At 45.9% G+C, this 17,415-nt stretch overlaps 1 protein-coding gene across 1 annotated transcript; it reads left to right on the top strand.

Annotated features, from left to right (window-relative positions):
• The first annotated feature begins 89 nt into the window (after window positions 1-89).
• On the top strand, window positions 90-15,952 carry LOC136483623 (DNA polymerase delta catalytic subunit-like). The gene is made up of 30 exons (XM_066480731.1): window positions 90-482; window positions 1,734-1,844; window positions 1,937-2,043; window positions 2,140-2,299; window positions 2,529-2,724; window positions 2,812-2,947; window positions 3,049-3,186; window positions 3,531-3,608; window positions 3,690-3,781; window positions 4,546-4,612; window positions 4,712-4,783; window positions 5,148-5,234; window positions 5,712-5,831; window positions 5,906-6,004; window positions 6,450-6,557; window positions 6,666-6,761; window positions 6,841-6,906; window positions 7,205-7,261; window positions 7,357-7,444; window positions 7,546-7,625; window positions 8,140-8,253; window positions 13,903-14,017; window positions 14,123-14,295; window positions 14,371-14,442; window positions 14,545-14,619; window positions 14,705-14,794; window positions 14,881-15,041; window positions 15,130-15,203; window positions 15,294-15,381; window positions 15,474-15,952. The coding sequence occupies exons 1-30, from the start codon at window positions 170-172 to the stop codon at window positions 15,559-15,561; spliced, it is 3,321 nt and encodes a 1,106-aa protein (XP_066336828.1). The 5' UTR covers window positions 90-169; the 3' UTR covers window positions 15,562-15,952.
• Window positions 15,953-17,415: the final 1,463 nt, after the last annotated feature.

Here is a 17,415-nt window from a genome sequence, read left to right as displayed (position 1 = left end):
TACAATTGACGCAACCATTATATGGGAGGCGTATTTCTGATATGCTCGACTCCCTCCCGTATTAAACCCTACCTACCTCCCCAGCAATGGCGGGAACCCCAGTTTCAGTCTCCGCACTTCCCGCCTCCCCCTCTCCCTCTCCCTCCCCCTCCCGTCCCCCAATCCGGCGATGAGCTCAGGCGGACGTGGCGGCAAGCGGCGGGGTCCCCCACCCCCCGCTCCCTCCGGGGCGGCGGCGAAGAGGGCCAACCCCAACCCCAGCCCCGGCACGCCGCAGCCGCCTCCTCCCGCGGCGGGCGCGGCCGCCGCGGAGGAGGAGGATATGATGGACGAGGACGTGTTCCTGGATGAGTCCATCCTGGCGGAGGACGAGGCGGCGTTGCTGATGCTCCAGCGCGACGAGGCCTTCGCGTCCCGCCTCGCGCGGTGGAAGCGCCCCGCACTTCCCGCCGACCTCGCCGCCGGGTGCTCCCGCGCCGTCGGTACGACCCGGTCCCCCTTTTCTCTCCGGCGCCCACTCTCCTGATCCGGGTCTTAATGGATTCAGTGTCCCGAGATGGCTTGGTTGGGGTCTGGCAGGCTGCGTGGGGAGTGCGTTGGGGGTTTGGATTCAGTACTGCTTTGTCGGATTGAGAATGAATTGCTGATAACCAACTGTCATTTGGATAGGGTTCTCATATTTTTGGTAAAATGCTGTGTTAGTCAAGTTGCCTTAATGCGGTCTGGGGCTCGGCAAAATTTTGTGCACATATGTGGTTTCTCTTGGGATTTGTAAAAAAAAAGAGGGCGTACCCAGTGCAGAGAGCTCCCGCTCTGGGTTTGGTAAAGGGTGTCAGTGGCAAGCCTTACCCTCGCATGTGCAATGCGAGGAGACCGCGACTTGAACCCGGGACCTTCCGGTTACAGGCGGTAAGACTCTACTGCTTGCACCAGGTCCGTCCTTCTTCTCTTGGGATTTGTAGTGTTCAGGAAATTTGGACCATGGTCCTTTGGTGAAATTTTGGGCAAAAAACGAGCAACTATTATTTTGGACTAGTATGTGCGTTTGTATATCAGGTTGGCTAGTAAAGTTTATTGTTCGCCCTTTTTTTGGATCCCTGGGTTGTTTAGGACAGGAAGAAAGGCACCTTTTCAGTGTCTGGTGCGCTTTAAAACTGTACTGTTTTTCTAATTATGAGTGATGCAACTAGCTGCAATTGATGAATCATAGATGTAAATTTCCAATCAAGGGTTAAGGGTTTTAACTTTTTAAGATGGGCACTCCCACCTTCCTACTTCCTAGAATTATCTCATAGACCTCTAATTTTTGTCTTGTACAATTTCATAGTCCTAGTTCAAAATTCTGCTTGTATCACCTGCCAATCTGAGATGGATATTATAATCAATCATGATAGAGAAGATCGTAAAATCACTTAGCAGTTTTCCAAATGTTGTTTTTTCTGAATTAATTTATGAAGTGAACCTATTTTCTATCGAACGCACATTTATATTTATATATATTTATACACTTTTGCACTTATGAGTTATGAGCTTTAAAAGTTTGAACTCAGGAGTCAGGACTTGCTTAACAGTCCTCTTGTACATGCTCAATGCTCATTCAGATTCAATGTTTCTTGCTAATTAAATAGATAGTCACCTAGTTTTGTTTTAATTTGAACTTGTATGAACATATATTCAGAATATTTGGCTTCATCTTACATTTGCTACTCTTCTGTTTGTATTGGATATTCTAGCTTTTCAGCAGTTGGAAATAGATTATGTTATTGGTGAGAGCCACAAAGAATTGCTCCCCAACTCATCTGGTTCGGCAGCCATACTAAGGATTTTTGGTGTTACAAGAGAAGGTAATATCTCGAGTCTATTATCTCTCAGTAAAGAATTATTAGTGCCATATGGTTTTTGCTGACCTCTGATGCTATCCCTGTAACATTTGTAGGTCACAGCATATGCTGTCAGGTGCATGGATTTGAGCCATATTTCTATATTGGCTGTCCTTCAGGGATGGGTCCTGATGATATATCGCGCTTTCACCAAACACTAGAGGTTTGTACTTACAATCATACCTAACTGAGCTTCTAAGGAAACATAGTACTTTGGCAGTACATAGTTTCCTTATGGTTTCTTCAAACTGTACTACAGGGGAGGATGAAGGAGTCAAATAGAAGCAGCAATGTTCCAAGATTCGTGAAGAGAGTTGAGCTTGTGCAGAAGCAGACAATTATGCATTACCAAACACAGCAATCTCAGCCTTTCCTCAAGATAGTAGTAGCTTTGCCTACCATGGTTGCTAGCTGTCGTGGTTGGTGGCACCCTTAAGACACAATGCAGCTATTATTGCTAAGTCTTGTAGATTGACCTTACTATCTTTTCTTTATTTAATGGATAACCTACAGAACATTTTTTTGTTATATGTCAATGTATTATCATGCAATGTTATGATCTTTACTTTATTCCTCTGATCATCCAAGTTACTAGTCGCTTTTTCCCCCTCTTTGCTGGCTTAAATGGCATATGTTTGCACATTATAGGTATTCTGGAAAGGGGCATAACAATTGAAGGCCTTGGTTCAAAGAGTTTCCTTACATATGAAAGCAACATTCTTTTTGCCCTTCGATTCATGATTGATTGCAATATTGTTGGTGGCAACTGGATTGAACTTCCTGCTGGGAAATACAGGAAAGCAGCCCGTGTCATGTCCTATTGTCAGCTAGAGCTAGATTGCCTGTATCCTTCTATACTTAATTGAATGCTTCATCTATTTACTAAACTGTAATGTTGTTCAGTTATGTCTATTCTTAACACAGCTAACAGATACTCAGATCTGGTAAGCCATGCTGCTGAAGGAGAATATTCTAAGATGGCCCCGTTTCGCATATTAAGTTTTGATATTGAATGTGCTGGTCGCAAAGGTCATTTCCCAGAACCAACTCATGATCCTGTTATTCAGGTTGAGTTCATTATTCATGTATCTGATACTTGGTACCATTTAGTTTGAATACAGGTCTTTATGTTTACAATTTATTGACTTACCCCTTTGAATTTAAATAGATAGCTAACTTGGTTACACATCAAGGAGAAGGCCAACCTTTTGTACGGAATGTCATGACTCTTAAATCATGCTCTCCCATCGTGGGAGTCGATGTTATGTCATTTGATACAGAGAGAGACATTCTACTTGCATGGAGGGTAAGTGCTGCTGTCTTTGGAGCTGTCAAATTCAGTTGAACGTGATGCCTTTATATTTTCTGAAAACGAATTTATAGTGCCTTTATCCATGATGTTTTCTTCATGTCCCTGTGTTGGTTTCATTCTCTTTGCCTTTTGTATCTACATTTTGTATTTGGTTACCTTTTCACTTGCCATATGCGGTTAACATTTTTTTTTGCTAAAACTAAATATCATTGTCCATCAAAAGAAAAAAGTTAAATCACACTTATTTCTCAAAAGGAGAGAAGTTAAATACAGTTTCTGATTGTAGACAAAGGACTTACTGAAAGATAATCTGATTGTTATTTGGAAATAATTTGCAGGATTTCATACGTGAAGTGGATCCGGATATCATAATTGGATACAATATTTGCAAATTTGACATGCCCTATCTTATTGAGGTTCAATAACGTCTGTAGAGTATTCAGATTCTCAACTTGACAATCAGCCATATTTAGTACAATTTGATTACACATTTGCAGAGGGCTGAGGTTCTCAAGATAGCAGAGTTTCCAATACTTGGCCGAATCAGAAATAGTCGCGTTCGTGTCCGTGATACGACCTTTTCTTCGAGGTCACTTCTTGTACCTCTCCTCTATGCATTTAATATATATTACTTTGCCTTTATCATCCAATTGTCTTACTCAATAAAATATTTGTTATATATTCTGTAGTCCCTTTATATTCACATATTTATACAATTTCCTTTGTGTGTGTCGGGTGGGGTGTGTGTGTGGGGTGGGGGGGTGCTAGCATATCATTGGAGCACTATGCTGCTTAGTTTTATTGTCTGCTTGCATGTGCATCTCATGTTTTCATTTTTGTGCTTTATTTGATTCTAGCGATGCATCTATTATTCTGATTCTGAGTTAGCTGCCATACAAATCTTGTTCATTTGTCTTACAGGAGAGAAGTCGCTTATTTTTTTAGAAGTTATGGTACCCTATAATGAGCTGTAGTGTGTTCATATTTCATACATTTAATTCACAGTTTCTATGGTTAGTCATATTTCCTGCATCATGATACCACTGTATTTCTGTCTCTTAGCACAAACATGTTTGAAATTTGTGATCCATAGAGAGCTTTAGGCTCCGCTGGTTCTACGCCATGTCCAGGGTTTTCACAATCCTCAGTTCCCAACTCTTTACAGTTTACATGTCTCAATTCCTTCCATTTTTGTCACTTATTTAATGAATGTTAATGCTTTGGACTTTCTCGACTTGCAAGTTACAATTGGAAATGAAAGTCATCATGTAAAAATAGAAATGAAAATGAAAGATTTTTCAAGTTGTTTTTACGTAAAAAGAAAATACTGATGAGGTCGTTGTACTTATCCAGGCAATATGGTGTGCGTGAAAGTAAGGATGTTACTATTGAAGGAAGAGTGCAATTTGATCTCCTGCAGGTTGTGATCTACTTTTGTTTGGCAATTAAATCAGTGTTTGCTGTTTTCATGAGATTATTTCATATGTTTCTTTATCTTCACTAACTGGATATGATGCAGGCTATGCAACGGGATTACAAGCTGAGTTCTTATTCATTGAACTCTGTATCGGCACACTTTCTTGGGGAGCAAGTAAGTTCAAACATTTCAAGTGCTCTATGTTGCTTTCAGTCATTGTACTCGTAATCATTTTGATGCCTTTCTGTCGGAAGTATTTTTTTGTGTTTGATCAGTGTTAGTTTTGGCTTGGGATAAAAGACTTTGCTGTCTTTCTTATTGTTGCTGTTGGTGGTGTTGACTCTATATTTCTGATTGCATGGCATGTCTTCAGTCTTCTAGAAAATTGGTGTTCTTTGCAAAATTACCTATGTAGATGGATTTTTTTGGTATCCATATGATTTTTGCTACTATTTACTAACAATGATTGATTCTAATATTCTTTCCTTCTCTTGAGAACCCTTTCCTTTTCTTTCCTAATTATTGACTTTTTGAGTAGAAAGAAGATGTTCATCATTCAATTATATCTGATCTTCAAAATGGAAACTCAGAGACACGAAGGCGGCTTGCAGTTTATTGCTTAAAGGTCAACTAAATACACCCTTTTGTTTTAATTGTTACTGAACTGGTGATGTTTTACAAAGAGTATGTTGGTAAGTTGTGGCCACTTTGTTATTATTGCTGATGGAGCTTTTAAGTGGCGCCCCAGAAGCATTTGGACCAATTTTTCCAAATAAATAAATACTTATATTGCTCTACACATCACTTTTAACATTACCAAGTACAATGTCAATGTTTCAGCACCAATTTTGCATTTTGGAAATTTCTCAGCAACACTAGGGCTTTGGAAAATAGTTACAGTATATTTGTGTGTGTTCTTTTCAATTTCCTACTGGCCAGCAGTTTGCCAATAGCTATTTACAAGCTAGCATGAAACAGTGCCATTATTGATTTCACTGTATCAGCTGATTTCTCTCTCACGAGAAAAATGTGTAAGCTGATTTGTAGCATTTTTCTTGGAGCCTACATAAACCAGTTTTGACTTTTGCCTTTGTAAAAACAGGATGCTTATCTTCCTCAAAGACTGTTAGATAAATTGATGTATATCTACAACTATGTGGAAATGGCAAGGGTCACTGGTGTTCCCATTTCGTTTCTACTTTCGAGGGGACAAAGTATTAAGGTGAGAACAAGCCAATGATGCTATTGAAAGTATCACATTCTAGTACCCTAAAAATAGTTTCATTTGTACCACAGGTCCTCTCGCAACTACTCAGGAAAGCAAAACAGAAAAACCTTGTTATACCAAATATCAAGGGTCAAGGGTCAGGGCAAGATACCTTTGAGGGTGCAACTGTAAGTGGAAGGACAATATCTGCACACTTGTAGCCCATTTGTCATTTCCTGTCCACAGCTATTGCAGTTATTAGGATATTTCTATTTGTCTATTGCAAACTTTTTAGTTTGCTCTGTACACTGAAACTATCTTTGCATTGCTTGCCTTGAAATGAGGGTATAGATATTTGTCATTCCAAGCTAAAAAAAAATCTAGATGACGAGTTAAGATATCCATACTTATTGCAAATTTGTTCTTGATGCCTTTGGAAGTGAAATACATATGCAGGGTTTTCCACTCTAGAAACATGCTTTTGTGTATGCCATCAATCTTTCCATCTGGGAAGCAAGAAATTTTCATCAATTTCCCCACCACCTTCTGAATTGATCATGCAATGAACAATTTAGTTTTATTTCCTTTGTACTATAAGGATTTGCTGTAATCTATGTCCCCTGCAATTTTTAGGTTTTGGAGGCAAGGGCTGGATTTTATGAGAAGCCCATCGCAACTTTGGACTTTGCTTCTCTGTATCCATCCATCATGATGGCATATAACCTTTGCTACTGTACCTTGGTAATTTTCCTGGTGCTTATATAGCTATAATTATTGCTGCATGCTCTAAAAAGGACCTTTGGTCTCTAAAATGGATGACAATTTACTAGGTTTTATTTAATTTTGAAGGTGCCCCCTGAGGACGCCCGTAAACTCAACTTACCTCCGGAAAGCCTCAATAAAACCCCATCTGGTGAAATATTTGTGAAACCAGAACTACAGAAGGTAATTGCATCCTGTCTTGATAATAGGTGTTCTGGACAGAAGATGTGTTTTGTAACCAAGATTATGAAAACAATATCAGGGTATACTTCCTGAGATCCTTGAAGAATTATTAGCAGCTCGGAAAAGGGCAAAAGCAGATTTAAAGGTATTTTCTCAATGCATCTGTAAGAAAATTGTACTCCCTCCATTCTAAATTGTAAGTCGTTTTGGCTTTTCTAGACAAATTGTAAGTCCTCTTGGCTTTTCTAGATACATAGTTTTTTACTATGTGTCTAGAGATAGCGTATATCTAGGTGCATAGCTAGCTGTGTACCTAGAAAATCCAAAACGACCTATAATTTAGAATGGAGGTAGTATTAAAGATCTTCCACTCGTGCAAAAGCTAGATATTCATGCAGTGCTAAGTCTTTGTCCCATGTTAAAATCGCCAATTATTTGTTCAGGAAGCAAAGGACCCACTTGAAAGGGCTGTTCTTGATGGTCGTCAGCTTGCACTGAAAGTACTTCCATATCTTTTCACCCTTTATTCCATCAAAACATCGATTCAAATTTGAGCTACTTGAATAATGACATTGTTGAATTGCTTATGTTTCAGATAAGCGCAAACTCAGTTTATGGTTTCACTGGTGCAACTGTTGGTCAGTTACCTTGCTTAGAGATTTCTTCAAGTGTGACCAGCTATGGTAAGCCTTAGTTTCACTCAACATAATTAAGAAATTCATTGTATGGTTTGCTAGCAATTTCGATGTCGAGTTTCTTGCACTGAAGCATTTTGGTCACACAGGACGACAAATGATTGAACATACAAAAAAGCTTGTTGAAGATAAATTCACAACAGTAGGAGGTTATGAGCATAATGCTGAGGTAAAGTAGTGTTGCATTATTCTTATACAAATATGTTAGATTCCCTGTTAATTTTTTCTGCTTGGTCTCACAGAGTTCAAGACTTCAGCTTTTGCCCTTGTACAATGTGATACCTTGTATCTTCATGATTGATCTATGAGTATTGCAGCCCTATGATATCTGATGTTCTAGGGACATCAATTGAAAAGCAACTCAATACATATATAAAAGGTTCAACCCATGCAAACCACCATCTAAAAATTGACACTATACATTGGGCACATGTAAATTTGATTCCATTAGCTAGACATCAGCATAGTGACACTGAATTAGAGCTTCACCGTGCACTCAAGGACCTCAAGACCTTATTCACATGATATCTTGCCCTCCCATGTTCAATTTCTTGGAAGTCTAGGCATTAGCACTGTAATCAGTTTTTCATCAGCAAGCTTTCTTGTTTGCCTATTTTTTGGGTTTGAAGATTCCTTTCACTCATTTTCTGATTACTGATACAGCAAATTTGGTGACTTCGCAGGTAATTTACGGGGACACTGATTCTGTGATGGTACAGTTTGGTGTTTCTAAGGTTGAAGATGCAATGAAGTTAGGAAGAGAAGCTGCAGATTATATTAGTGGAACCTTTACCAAGGTGAACAGAGAAACACTTACAAACATGAGGCTTTGGAACTGAGTTATACAGCATTTGAGTTGAACATTGGCTTGTCTGTCCTCATTGTAGAATCGTCGTAATTGATACTACATTCATGACCTTTTTGCGATCAAGCTTCAATCATGACCTCACTGAAACTTATTTGGAACAGTGAAACCTGTTATGAGAATGCTCCTTTTTATAAGGAAAAAAAACCTGAACCCTTAAACATCCAACTGCAAGGTTACTGCCTCTTGTAGTAGTTTCTAGCTTTATTAACTCCAATTCTTACCTGGTAAGCTATCTGTTCTAATCTGTCTGTCTGTACTTTTCTTCCTATCTGGCCAAATATAGGAAATTTCAAACAGTGTGATCAAAATAGAGTGAAAAATTTGTCCACACTCCTTTTAGAAGAACAAAACACTACCCATAACTTTTATTGTATTACAAAGCAACTACCTTTTCTAACTGTAATTTTTGTGATGCCCTAGGTAGTTCCTTGATTTATCTTATAAATGGTGCACCTCTCTTTACTATGCCCTTTCGCAAGAGCCGTTTTGGACCAAGTGCTGTCCTGGGAAAACTGCAGTGTCCAACTCCCACAGCAAGACCCCACAGGCATTGCCAAATGGTGGGAGGAGGCAGCAAGCAAGGTGCCAAAGCAGGATCGAAGGCGGTTCAATGGAATCCTCATTTACATTGTATGTGTTAGAATAGGCGCCCTAATGGGCTGGCCTTGGGCCTGGCGCCTAGCCTGTTAGGCTGGCTGCCTTAGGGGTTAAGATAGATAGATTACATTGATAAGGCAAGGATCACCGTTGATTGGGTGTTTCTATAAACCCTATTGATCCTTGCCTATATATTGTACTCTGTACTGTTGCTAATCTATCAATCAATTCCCGAGACCTATTCGCTCTTATGGTATCAGCCGCCTAGGTTTAGGTCTCCTCTTCCACTACCCAGTCCACGCGCTCCGGCCCCTCGCCGCGCTGCGCCCTTTTGCGCGCCGGTACACACCGTGCTGCGCCACCATGCCCTCCACCCCTCCAGCAACTCCCAGGGCTGGGGACGATCTGACCGCCTCCTCTGCCACCATCCAGGAAGATGCCGTCGCCGAACGCCTCGCCGCGGAGAAGGCCAACGAGGCCGCCGCCGCTGCTCAGCGTCTCGAGCGCGAGCGTCAGGCTGCGCGCGATGCTGCCCTAGCTCGCGCCCTACAGGCCGAGGAGGAGGCCACAGCCGCGGCTAAGGATCGCGACGCCGCCGCCCAGCGCGCTAGTGAGGCACTGGCGCGCGCTGCCAAGGAGCGGGCGGCCGCTGCTGCCGCCGTTGCTCCAGAACCCTCTGGCGCCGCACCTGGAGGCACTTCAGCGCCGCCACCCGATCTTCGGGCTGCCATGCTGCATCACGAGGCCGTTGCCCTTCTGCAGCTCCATGCTTAGGCTGTTGCAGTCAGCAACATTCGGAACCACGTCACCACCATCCTTGACGTCGATTCCGGTAACTTCAACCGCTGGCGTGATCAGTTCCTTCTCATCCTCGGCAAGTTCTCCCTCTAGGATCACGTTCGAGAGGAACCTCCAGCCCCAATTCCTCCTGATTGGGCCCGGATGGACTGCGTCGTCAAGTCCTGGATCGTCGCCACGCTCACCGACGACCTTGGCGAGATCATCTTCGCCCAGGGCTCCACCGCTCGGCATGCCTGGCTCGCCGTCGAGTCGCAGTTCCTTGGCAACCGTGAGGCTCGCTCCATCCACCTCGAGACACAGTTTTGCAACCTCGTCCAGGGCGACCTCTCCATCACCGACTACTGCCGCAAGCTGAAAAAGATGGCCGATGATCTCACGGCCCTTGGCGAGGTCGTCACCGACCGCACACTCGTCCTCAACGTGATCCGCGGCCTCAACGAGCGCTTCAGCCATGTTGGGACGCTCCTTCGTCGAGCTCGACCGTTCCCCACCTTCCTGGAGGCTCGTGACGACCTCATCCTCGAGGAACTCACCATGGAGACCCGCAAGGACGCACCTGCCACTGCGCTCGCCGCCTCCACCACTCCTAGCCCTACCCCTACGTCCTCCGGCACGGGCGCTGGTGGGCACTCCAAGCCGCCTAACAACCGTCGCAGCAAGCGCGGCGGTGGCGGCAAAGGCAACAGCGGTGGTGGCCCTCCTGGACAGGGGTCACGCCCCACTGGTGGCGCCCAACAGCAGCAGCCGGCCGGCGGGCGGCCATGGCCCAGCGTCTACAACCCCTGGACCGGAACCATTCAGATGTGGCCAGGGGGACCTCGTCCACCGCTGGCACCCATCCCAGTGCCTCCTCACCTGCAGGCGCAGCAGCAGGCACAACAGCAGGCACAACATCACGCGCAGCAGCAGGCCTTCCTCGCCCAACAGCAGCAGCACGCCCTTGCTGTCCACCAGCAGGCCGCTGCCCTCCCTGCTCCTGATGGCACTGGACAGTGGGTCGCCCCCGGGTATTACAACCCGGTGGCTGGCCTCTCCTCTTGGGACCCGACGGCCCTCTCCTCCGCCTTCAGCACAACGTCGCTGACCCCTCCTACGTCCAACGAGTGGTACTTCGACAGGTGCTACTTCACATATGACATCTCAGTCCTCTCTTTCACATGTTCTTCTCCCGCGGTACCCTACTCCTTCATCCATTGTTGTCGGTAATGGCTCTCTTCTTCCTGTCACTGCCACTGGCTCTACAGAGTTGTCTTGTAATTTATGTCTTAATAATGTCCTCGTGTCGCCACAAATTATTAAGAATCTTATCTCTGTTCGCCAATTTACTACCGACAATAATTGTTCTGTTGAGTTTGACCCTGCTGGTTGTTCTGTGAAGGTTCTTCCATCTCGGACCGAGATCGTCAGGTGCAATAGCTCTAGGCCGCTATACCCTCTGCGCCTACCCAAGTTTTTGTCTGCAGGAACACCACCCAGCACCGCTGATGTCTCCAGCGCCCCTGCCGGTCCCACCGCGACTGTGCCTGGGGCGCCCCTGCCTGCTAATGATGCTGATGATCCACTGACGCCCGCGCTGCGGGCGTGGGGGACACCTACCGCGCCACGCGCGGCCACCAGGACCAGCTCTCCCGCGCCACGCGCGGCCACGGCGTTGCCCAACACGCCTGGAGAGGCCTCCCCGTTCTACATCCCGCCTACCCTGCGTGCAGGCGCAGGACCCCCGCCTAGGTTCCCACCTCTCCGATTGGATCGGGCCTTCACGTACCACTACACACGCCGCCCCCGACCGCTGGCTCCGCCTGTACCAGCCGCCCCAACACCGCCTGCTCCGGCTGCGCCTGCACCAGCCGCCCCGCTACCCAAGGGCGCCGTTGTTGTCATTCCAGTGACGAACCAGCACGCTATGAGCACGCGGTCGAAGAGCAGCTATCGGATGCCTGCCTCCTACCACGCCGCCCCCCTCTCTGCAGTGCCCAAGACCTTTCGTAGCGCTCTCGCTGACCCCAATTGGCGAGCGGCTATGGAAGAACACAGTGCTCTCTTGTAGAATCACACTTGGGACCTCGTGCCTCGACCTCCTCGGGCCAACGTCGTCACTGGCAAGTGGATTTTCAAGCACAAGTTTCAGTCTGATGGCACCCTTGAGCGGTACAAGGCACGCTGGGTTCTTCGTGGCTTTACCCAGCGGCCTGGTGTTGACTTCGATGAGACGTTCAGTCTTGTGAAGCCCGCTACTGTCCGCACGGTGCTCCTTGGCGCTCTCTCGCACCTGGCCCATCCACCAGCTAGATGTGAAGAACGCCTTCCTTCATGGCAATCTGTCTGAGGTTGTGTATTGCCAGCAGCCGTTCGGGTTCGAAGATCTAGCTCACCCGGACTTTGTCTGCCTTCTGAAGAAATCCCTTTACGGCCTGAAGCAGGCTCCTCGCGCATGGTACAGCCGGATGGCCTCGTTCCTGCTGTCTATTGGGTTTGTTGAAGCCAAGTCAAGACACCTCACTTTTTATTTACCGGCGTGGATCAGATACAGCCTACCTGTTGCTCTATGTGGATGACATTGTCCTCACAGCTTCCTCACCCGGTCTCCTTCGGCGGATTATCTCAGCGCTTCAGCAGGAGTTCGCCATGAAAGACCTCGGTGCATTGCGTCACTTCTTTGGTATGCAGGTTCAGCGAAGTGGTGATGGCCTCCTCCTCTCACAGCGACAGTATATGCTGGACATTCTGGAACGTGCAGGAATGACAGAGTGCAAGCCGTGCTCCACTCCAGTTGACACCAATCCGAAGGTTGCTGCAGCTGATGGGGCCCCTGTGTCTGATGCTACAGACTTCCGCAGCCTTGCTGGAGCTCTCCAGTACCTGACTATCACCCGCCCAGACATTGCATATGCAGTTCAGCAGGTCTGCCTCCACATGCATGATCCTCGTGAGCCTCACCTTGCTGCCCTAAAGAGGATTCTTCGCTACGTTCGAGGCACTCTTCACCTTGGTCTCCTGCTGCGACCGTCTACTTCGACTGATCTTGTCGTCTACACCGACGCTGACTGGGCTGGTTGTCCGGACACTCGCAAGTCCACCTCAGGCTATGCGGTGTTCCTTGGCGACAACCTTGTTTCCTGGTCCTCGAAGCGCCAGAACACAGTGTCAAGATCCAGTGCTGAAGCCGAGTATCGCGCGGTGGCCAACGGAGTTGCAGAGGCTACTTGGCTCCGCCAGCTACTTCTGGAGCTGCATGCCCCTCTACGACGCGCCACACTGGTGTATTGTGACAACATCAGTGCCGTCTACATGACCTCCAACCCGGTTCAGCATCAGCGCACCAAGCACATTGAGATCGATCTTCACTTCGTCCGGGAGCGAGTCGCTGTTGGTGATCTTCGTGTTCTGCATGTTCCCACCTCTTCGCAATATGCAGATATCTTCACCAAAGGGCTGCCTACTTCAGTTTTCATGGAGTTTAGGTCCAGTCTAAACGTGCAGAGTGACTGACGATTCGACTGCGGGGGCGTGTTAGAATAGGCGCCCTAATGGGCTAGCCTTGGGCCTGGCGCCTAGCCTGTTAGGCTGCCTGCCTTAGGGGTTAAGATAGATATATTACATTGATAAGGCAAGGATCACCGTTGATTGGGTGTTTCTATAAACCCTATTGATCCTTGCCTATATATTGTACCCTGTACTACTGCTAATCTATCAATCAATTCCCGAGACCTATTCGCTCTCAGTATGGAACTTGTGGAAGGAGAGGAATAGGAGGATCTTCGAAAACAAACACAAAACGGTCCAGCAGGTGGCCTTATTGACAAAAGAGGATATCATGCAAAGACGCAGGGCTGTATCCTTTGATGGGTAAACACCATTAGCGGTGTGACAGGCTTGTCCTGTTCTGGTCCTAGGACCGTAGTGTTTGGCGCCAGGGGGTGCCTTCTGTACATAAACTTCTTTATCCTTACTTAATTGAGCGGCAGAGCTCTTGCCTTTTATTTCAATTGTATTATAAATGAGCACTAAGAGTTATCTGATCTTTTCATGTTATATTCCTGTTGCGCATATTTTTATAACTTAAGTCAACTGACCTGGATGCCAATTTTTCTGAAATGATATGTAACGTTTCTAGCTAAGCTTTCGTTTGCTTTTCATCTAAGTTCCAACTCACATGATGCTTATGATATCTTTCTTGCAGCCCATCAAGCTGGAGTTTGAGAAGGTCTATTTTCCTTACCTTCTGATCAGCAAGAAGAGATATGCTGGTTTGTACTGGACGAACCCTGAGAAATTTGACAAAATGGATGCAAAAGGTATTTATTTTTGTTTTAGCTGTGTAAAATATAAATTATTTTCATTGGGTGGAGCAGACATGTTAACGATTCTTGCTTCCAAATGTCTTGTATTGTTGCATGCAGGTATTGAAACTGTGAGAAGGGACAACTGTTTATTGGTAAAGAACCTGGTAACTGAGTGCCTTCATAAAATACTGGTGGACCGTGATGTTCCTGGTGCAGTCCAATATGTCAAAAACACCATATCTGATCTATTAATGAATCGTGTCGACTTGTCTCTTCTTGTCATAACAAAGGTGGGCAAATTCAGCTGTCTTAAGATGAATTTTCTATTCTATCTTGCGACTCTTTTTACTGTTTAAGATGCACAGGGTTTGACAAAAACGGGAGAAGATTATGCGGTAAAAGCTGCTCATGTGGAGCTTGCTGAGAGGATGCGAAAGGTATGAACCCTAGATGTTATTACCATATCTTGATGATATTCAACCCATTCTTAATGATATGGTGTCTTACTGCTGCTGAAAAATCATGGTTTTCTTGAGCAGAGAGATCCAGCTACTGCACCTACTGTTGGTGATCGTGTTCCTTATGTTATAATTAAAGCAGCAAAAGGGGCAAAGGTAAATAAACATCTGCATCATGTGCTACGGTATTATTTGTCATATGGTGGTTGCATGTTTGATACATTTGTCTTTCTGCATGCAGGCATATGAGAAATCAGAAGATCCAATTTATGTTTTGGACAATAATATACCCATTGATCCTCAATACTACCTTGAGAACCAAATTAGCAAGGTTTGTGTCTGATGCTTCACCTGGTATTCAGAGCTTCCCTCTGCTTTCCCAAAAAAATATGTAACTGACCACTTGTCAATCGGCAGCCACTTTTGAGGATCTTTGAGCCAATTCTGAAGAATGCCAGCAAAGAATTGCTTCATGGAAGCCACACCAGATCTGTTTCAATCTCAACTCCTTCAAATAGCGGGATAATGAAATTTGCAAAGAAACAATTAACTTGCCTTGGGTGCAAAGCTGTTATCAGGTGATGCATGCACAACACTGCAGATACAAAAACCTATGCAACCAGTGTCTAAACGCCTAACTGTTTTTCCTGCATTTTGAACCTGCAGTGGTGCCAGTCAGACACTTTGCTCACATTGCAAGGGAAGAGAAGCAGAGTTATACTGCAAAACAGTAGCAAATGGTATGTGCTGTACACTCTGAAGTGCATCTATGTTTGTAAGCACTATGCCCTCGAGCTCACCACTGACAGATCAAATTTTGACTTTTGCAGTTTCTGACCTGGAGATGCTCTTTGGGAGGCTATGGACACAATGCCAGGAGTGCCAAGGATCTCTGCACCAGGACGTTCTCTGTACAAGGTTTGCTGTTTTCCACTCAATTCAGCACTTGCTCATTACTTTGTTCCAGTGACAATCTTAAAACCTCCTCCTGTACAATCGAATCACTGCAGTCGGGATTGTCCGATTTTCTATCGGCGAAGGAAGGCGCAGAAGGATATGGCCGAAGCTAGGCTGCAGCTTGACCGGTGGGACTTCTGAGCTTGTAAATTCTCACACTGGCTGCCTGCATCTGCTGTGGATATATTGCTGGGGAGGGCAGGAAGCTACCGTTGACCGCATCACGATGCCTGTGAAGATGAGACTGGACTTTTGCGAGCATCCATGCACACTTGCGTCCGTGTCATGTAGGCTGGCTCGCCAGTACGATTCACTGGCACGTTTGCTGTTTATGTTTTGAGTTGTAGTTTAGGTGTGGGTTGGTAGATGGTAGGAGGTTTGTCTCCTTTCTGTGGCTAGTGCCGAGAAAGAATGCTTGCTCCTGAAGTGAGGTGATGCTGATGTACAAGGCAGAAGAATTCTGGAGCAGTTCACCTTGTAAGATGTAACCTAGTGAGACGAGACAATTTGGAGGCCGCATGAATTCTTCATCTGTCTCAATTCTCATGCTGATCGTGCAATTACCGACTGGGAACAATAACCGGGAACCGATACTGTTGCTTGGAGCTAAAACTTGGTGCCGTCATTAGTTTCAGTATATATAAAAATTGAACCAATGTGATGATTGTACGAAAATGCTATCGGCAATCTGTTATTACGAACGTTGGTACGAACATGCCGCCATTTGTTGTTCTGAACGATCCTCCATGGACGGTAACTCAGCTACATCTGGTGATAGAATTTCTTGATAACAAATGTTTCTCTGTAATTCTCTAGGATAAATCTATGCGTATAATAGCTCCATGTACGATAAAAGAAAACTAATTTTTCAGCTCCTAACCTTCTAGTTTAATTTTAGTATTTCTAAGTAAAAAAATTTGGCAGAACTCTCGAATTCGGCTTGAAAACTGTTCTAGAGCTTTGCCAAACAAACCCTGATGAGAGCGAAAACTGTTTTGACTAGTAAGTTATTTGTTGGGGTTGCAGAGGTTAATTTGTGCTATCTATAAAGATCTCTAACCGTGGTGGAGTTAGCTACAGTTCCCACCCGATCCCTGACTCAGAATCCTGTTCATCCACAGTACACCGACGCTGGCCGTCCGATTAAACCTTCGAACACCAGATGCGCGCCACGCCTGCAGGCCGCCGCCCCTCCTCCCCACTGTCACAACTCACAGCCTCGCCCACTGCATAGCTCAACGTCCGCCTGTGCGCGGTCATATTTTTGGGTGTCGTGATGGCGGTGGCTGTGGTGGTGGGAGGGGGATATTTATATATTTGCCACCCTTACGATTGGCTCCTACGGACTTGCCAGCTTTAGAACGGCAATTATAGATTTGCCACCCAAATCACGATGGTGCTACAGATTTGCCCGTTTTAACGTCGTGGCAGTACACCTCAGCTTGCCACGGTGGATTGGCTTAGGAAAAAGACCTCCCTATCCTCCACTCTATTTTTTCTCATCCCGGGCCTGTCGCCTCTCGAGTCGTCCCCTTCCCCTGTTCTCCTCCCGCGACGGAAAGGGGAGCAGGTCCGCTCGCGGTCGCCCGGAATCCCGCGACGGGCAGAGGAGAAGCCCCGCGCGACCGGCGCCGAGCCCTTCGTCCGTCCCGAATCCTCCTCCTCTCCCGTTCGCCGGTCGCCCGCGCCCTCTCTTCCCCGTTCTTCTCCCGCGCCCCTGCTCTCGGCTGCAGCGGCTGGTACGGTGAGGTGGGCTGCAGGACGGTGGCCGGAAGTTGACCCCGATCTGCACTTCCACAACCCCGAACCCAAGCAGGTTTGACCACGCACTTCCCCCACCCTCCGCCCCTCACTGGCCCTCTTATTTTGCCTTCGTTTACCGAGCTAGGGTTAGGGTTGAACGTTGATTTTTACTGCAATTTTGATTTGTAGGTGAGTGATGTAGCAGGCGCTGGATCCTGATCTGTGACCATGGAACCTGATGGCTGCCCCTCT

This window comes from Miscanthus floridulus, chromosome 9 (genome assembly GCF_019320115.1).
Source record: "Miscanthus floridulus cultivar M001 chromosome 9, ASM1932011v1, whole genome shotgun sequence".
NCBI lineage: Eukaryota > Viridiplantae > Streptophyta > Magnoliopsida > Poales > Poaceae > Miscanthus > Miscanthus floridulus.
Note: the sequence above shows the minus strand (reverse complement) of the source record. Positions and strands in the feature narration are given on the sequence as shown.

Coding starts and splice junctions, on each gene's coding strand:
- LOC136483623 (XM_066480731.1), top strand. CDS start 170: ATGAGCTCAGGCGGACGTGGCGGCAAGCGGCGGGGTCCCCCACCCCCC. Junction 14,018..14,122: donor TGACAAAATGGATGCAAAAG/GTATTTATTTTT, acceptor TGTTGCATGCAG/GTATTGAAACTGTGAGAAGG. Junction 15,382..15,473: donor CAGGACGTTCTCTGTACAAG/GTTTGCTGTTTT, acceptor GAATCACTGCAG/TCGGGATTGTCCGATTTTCT.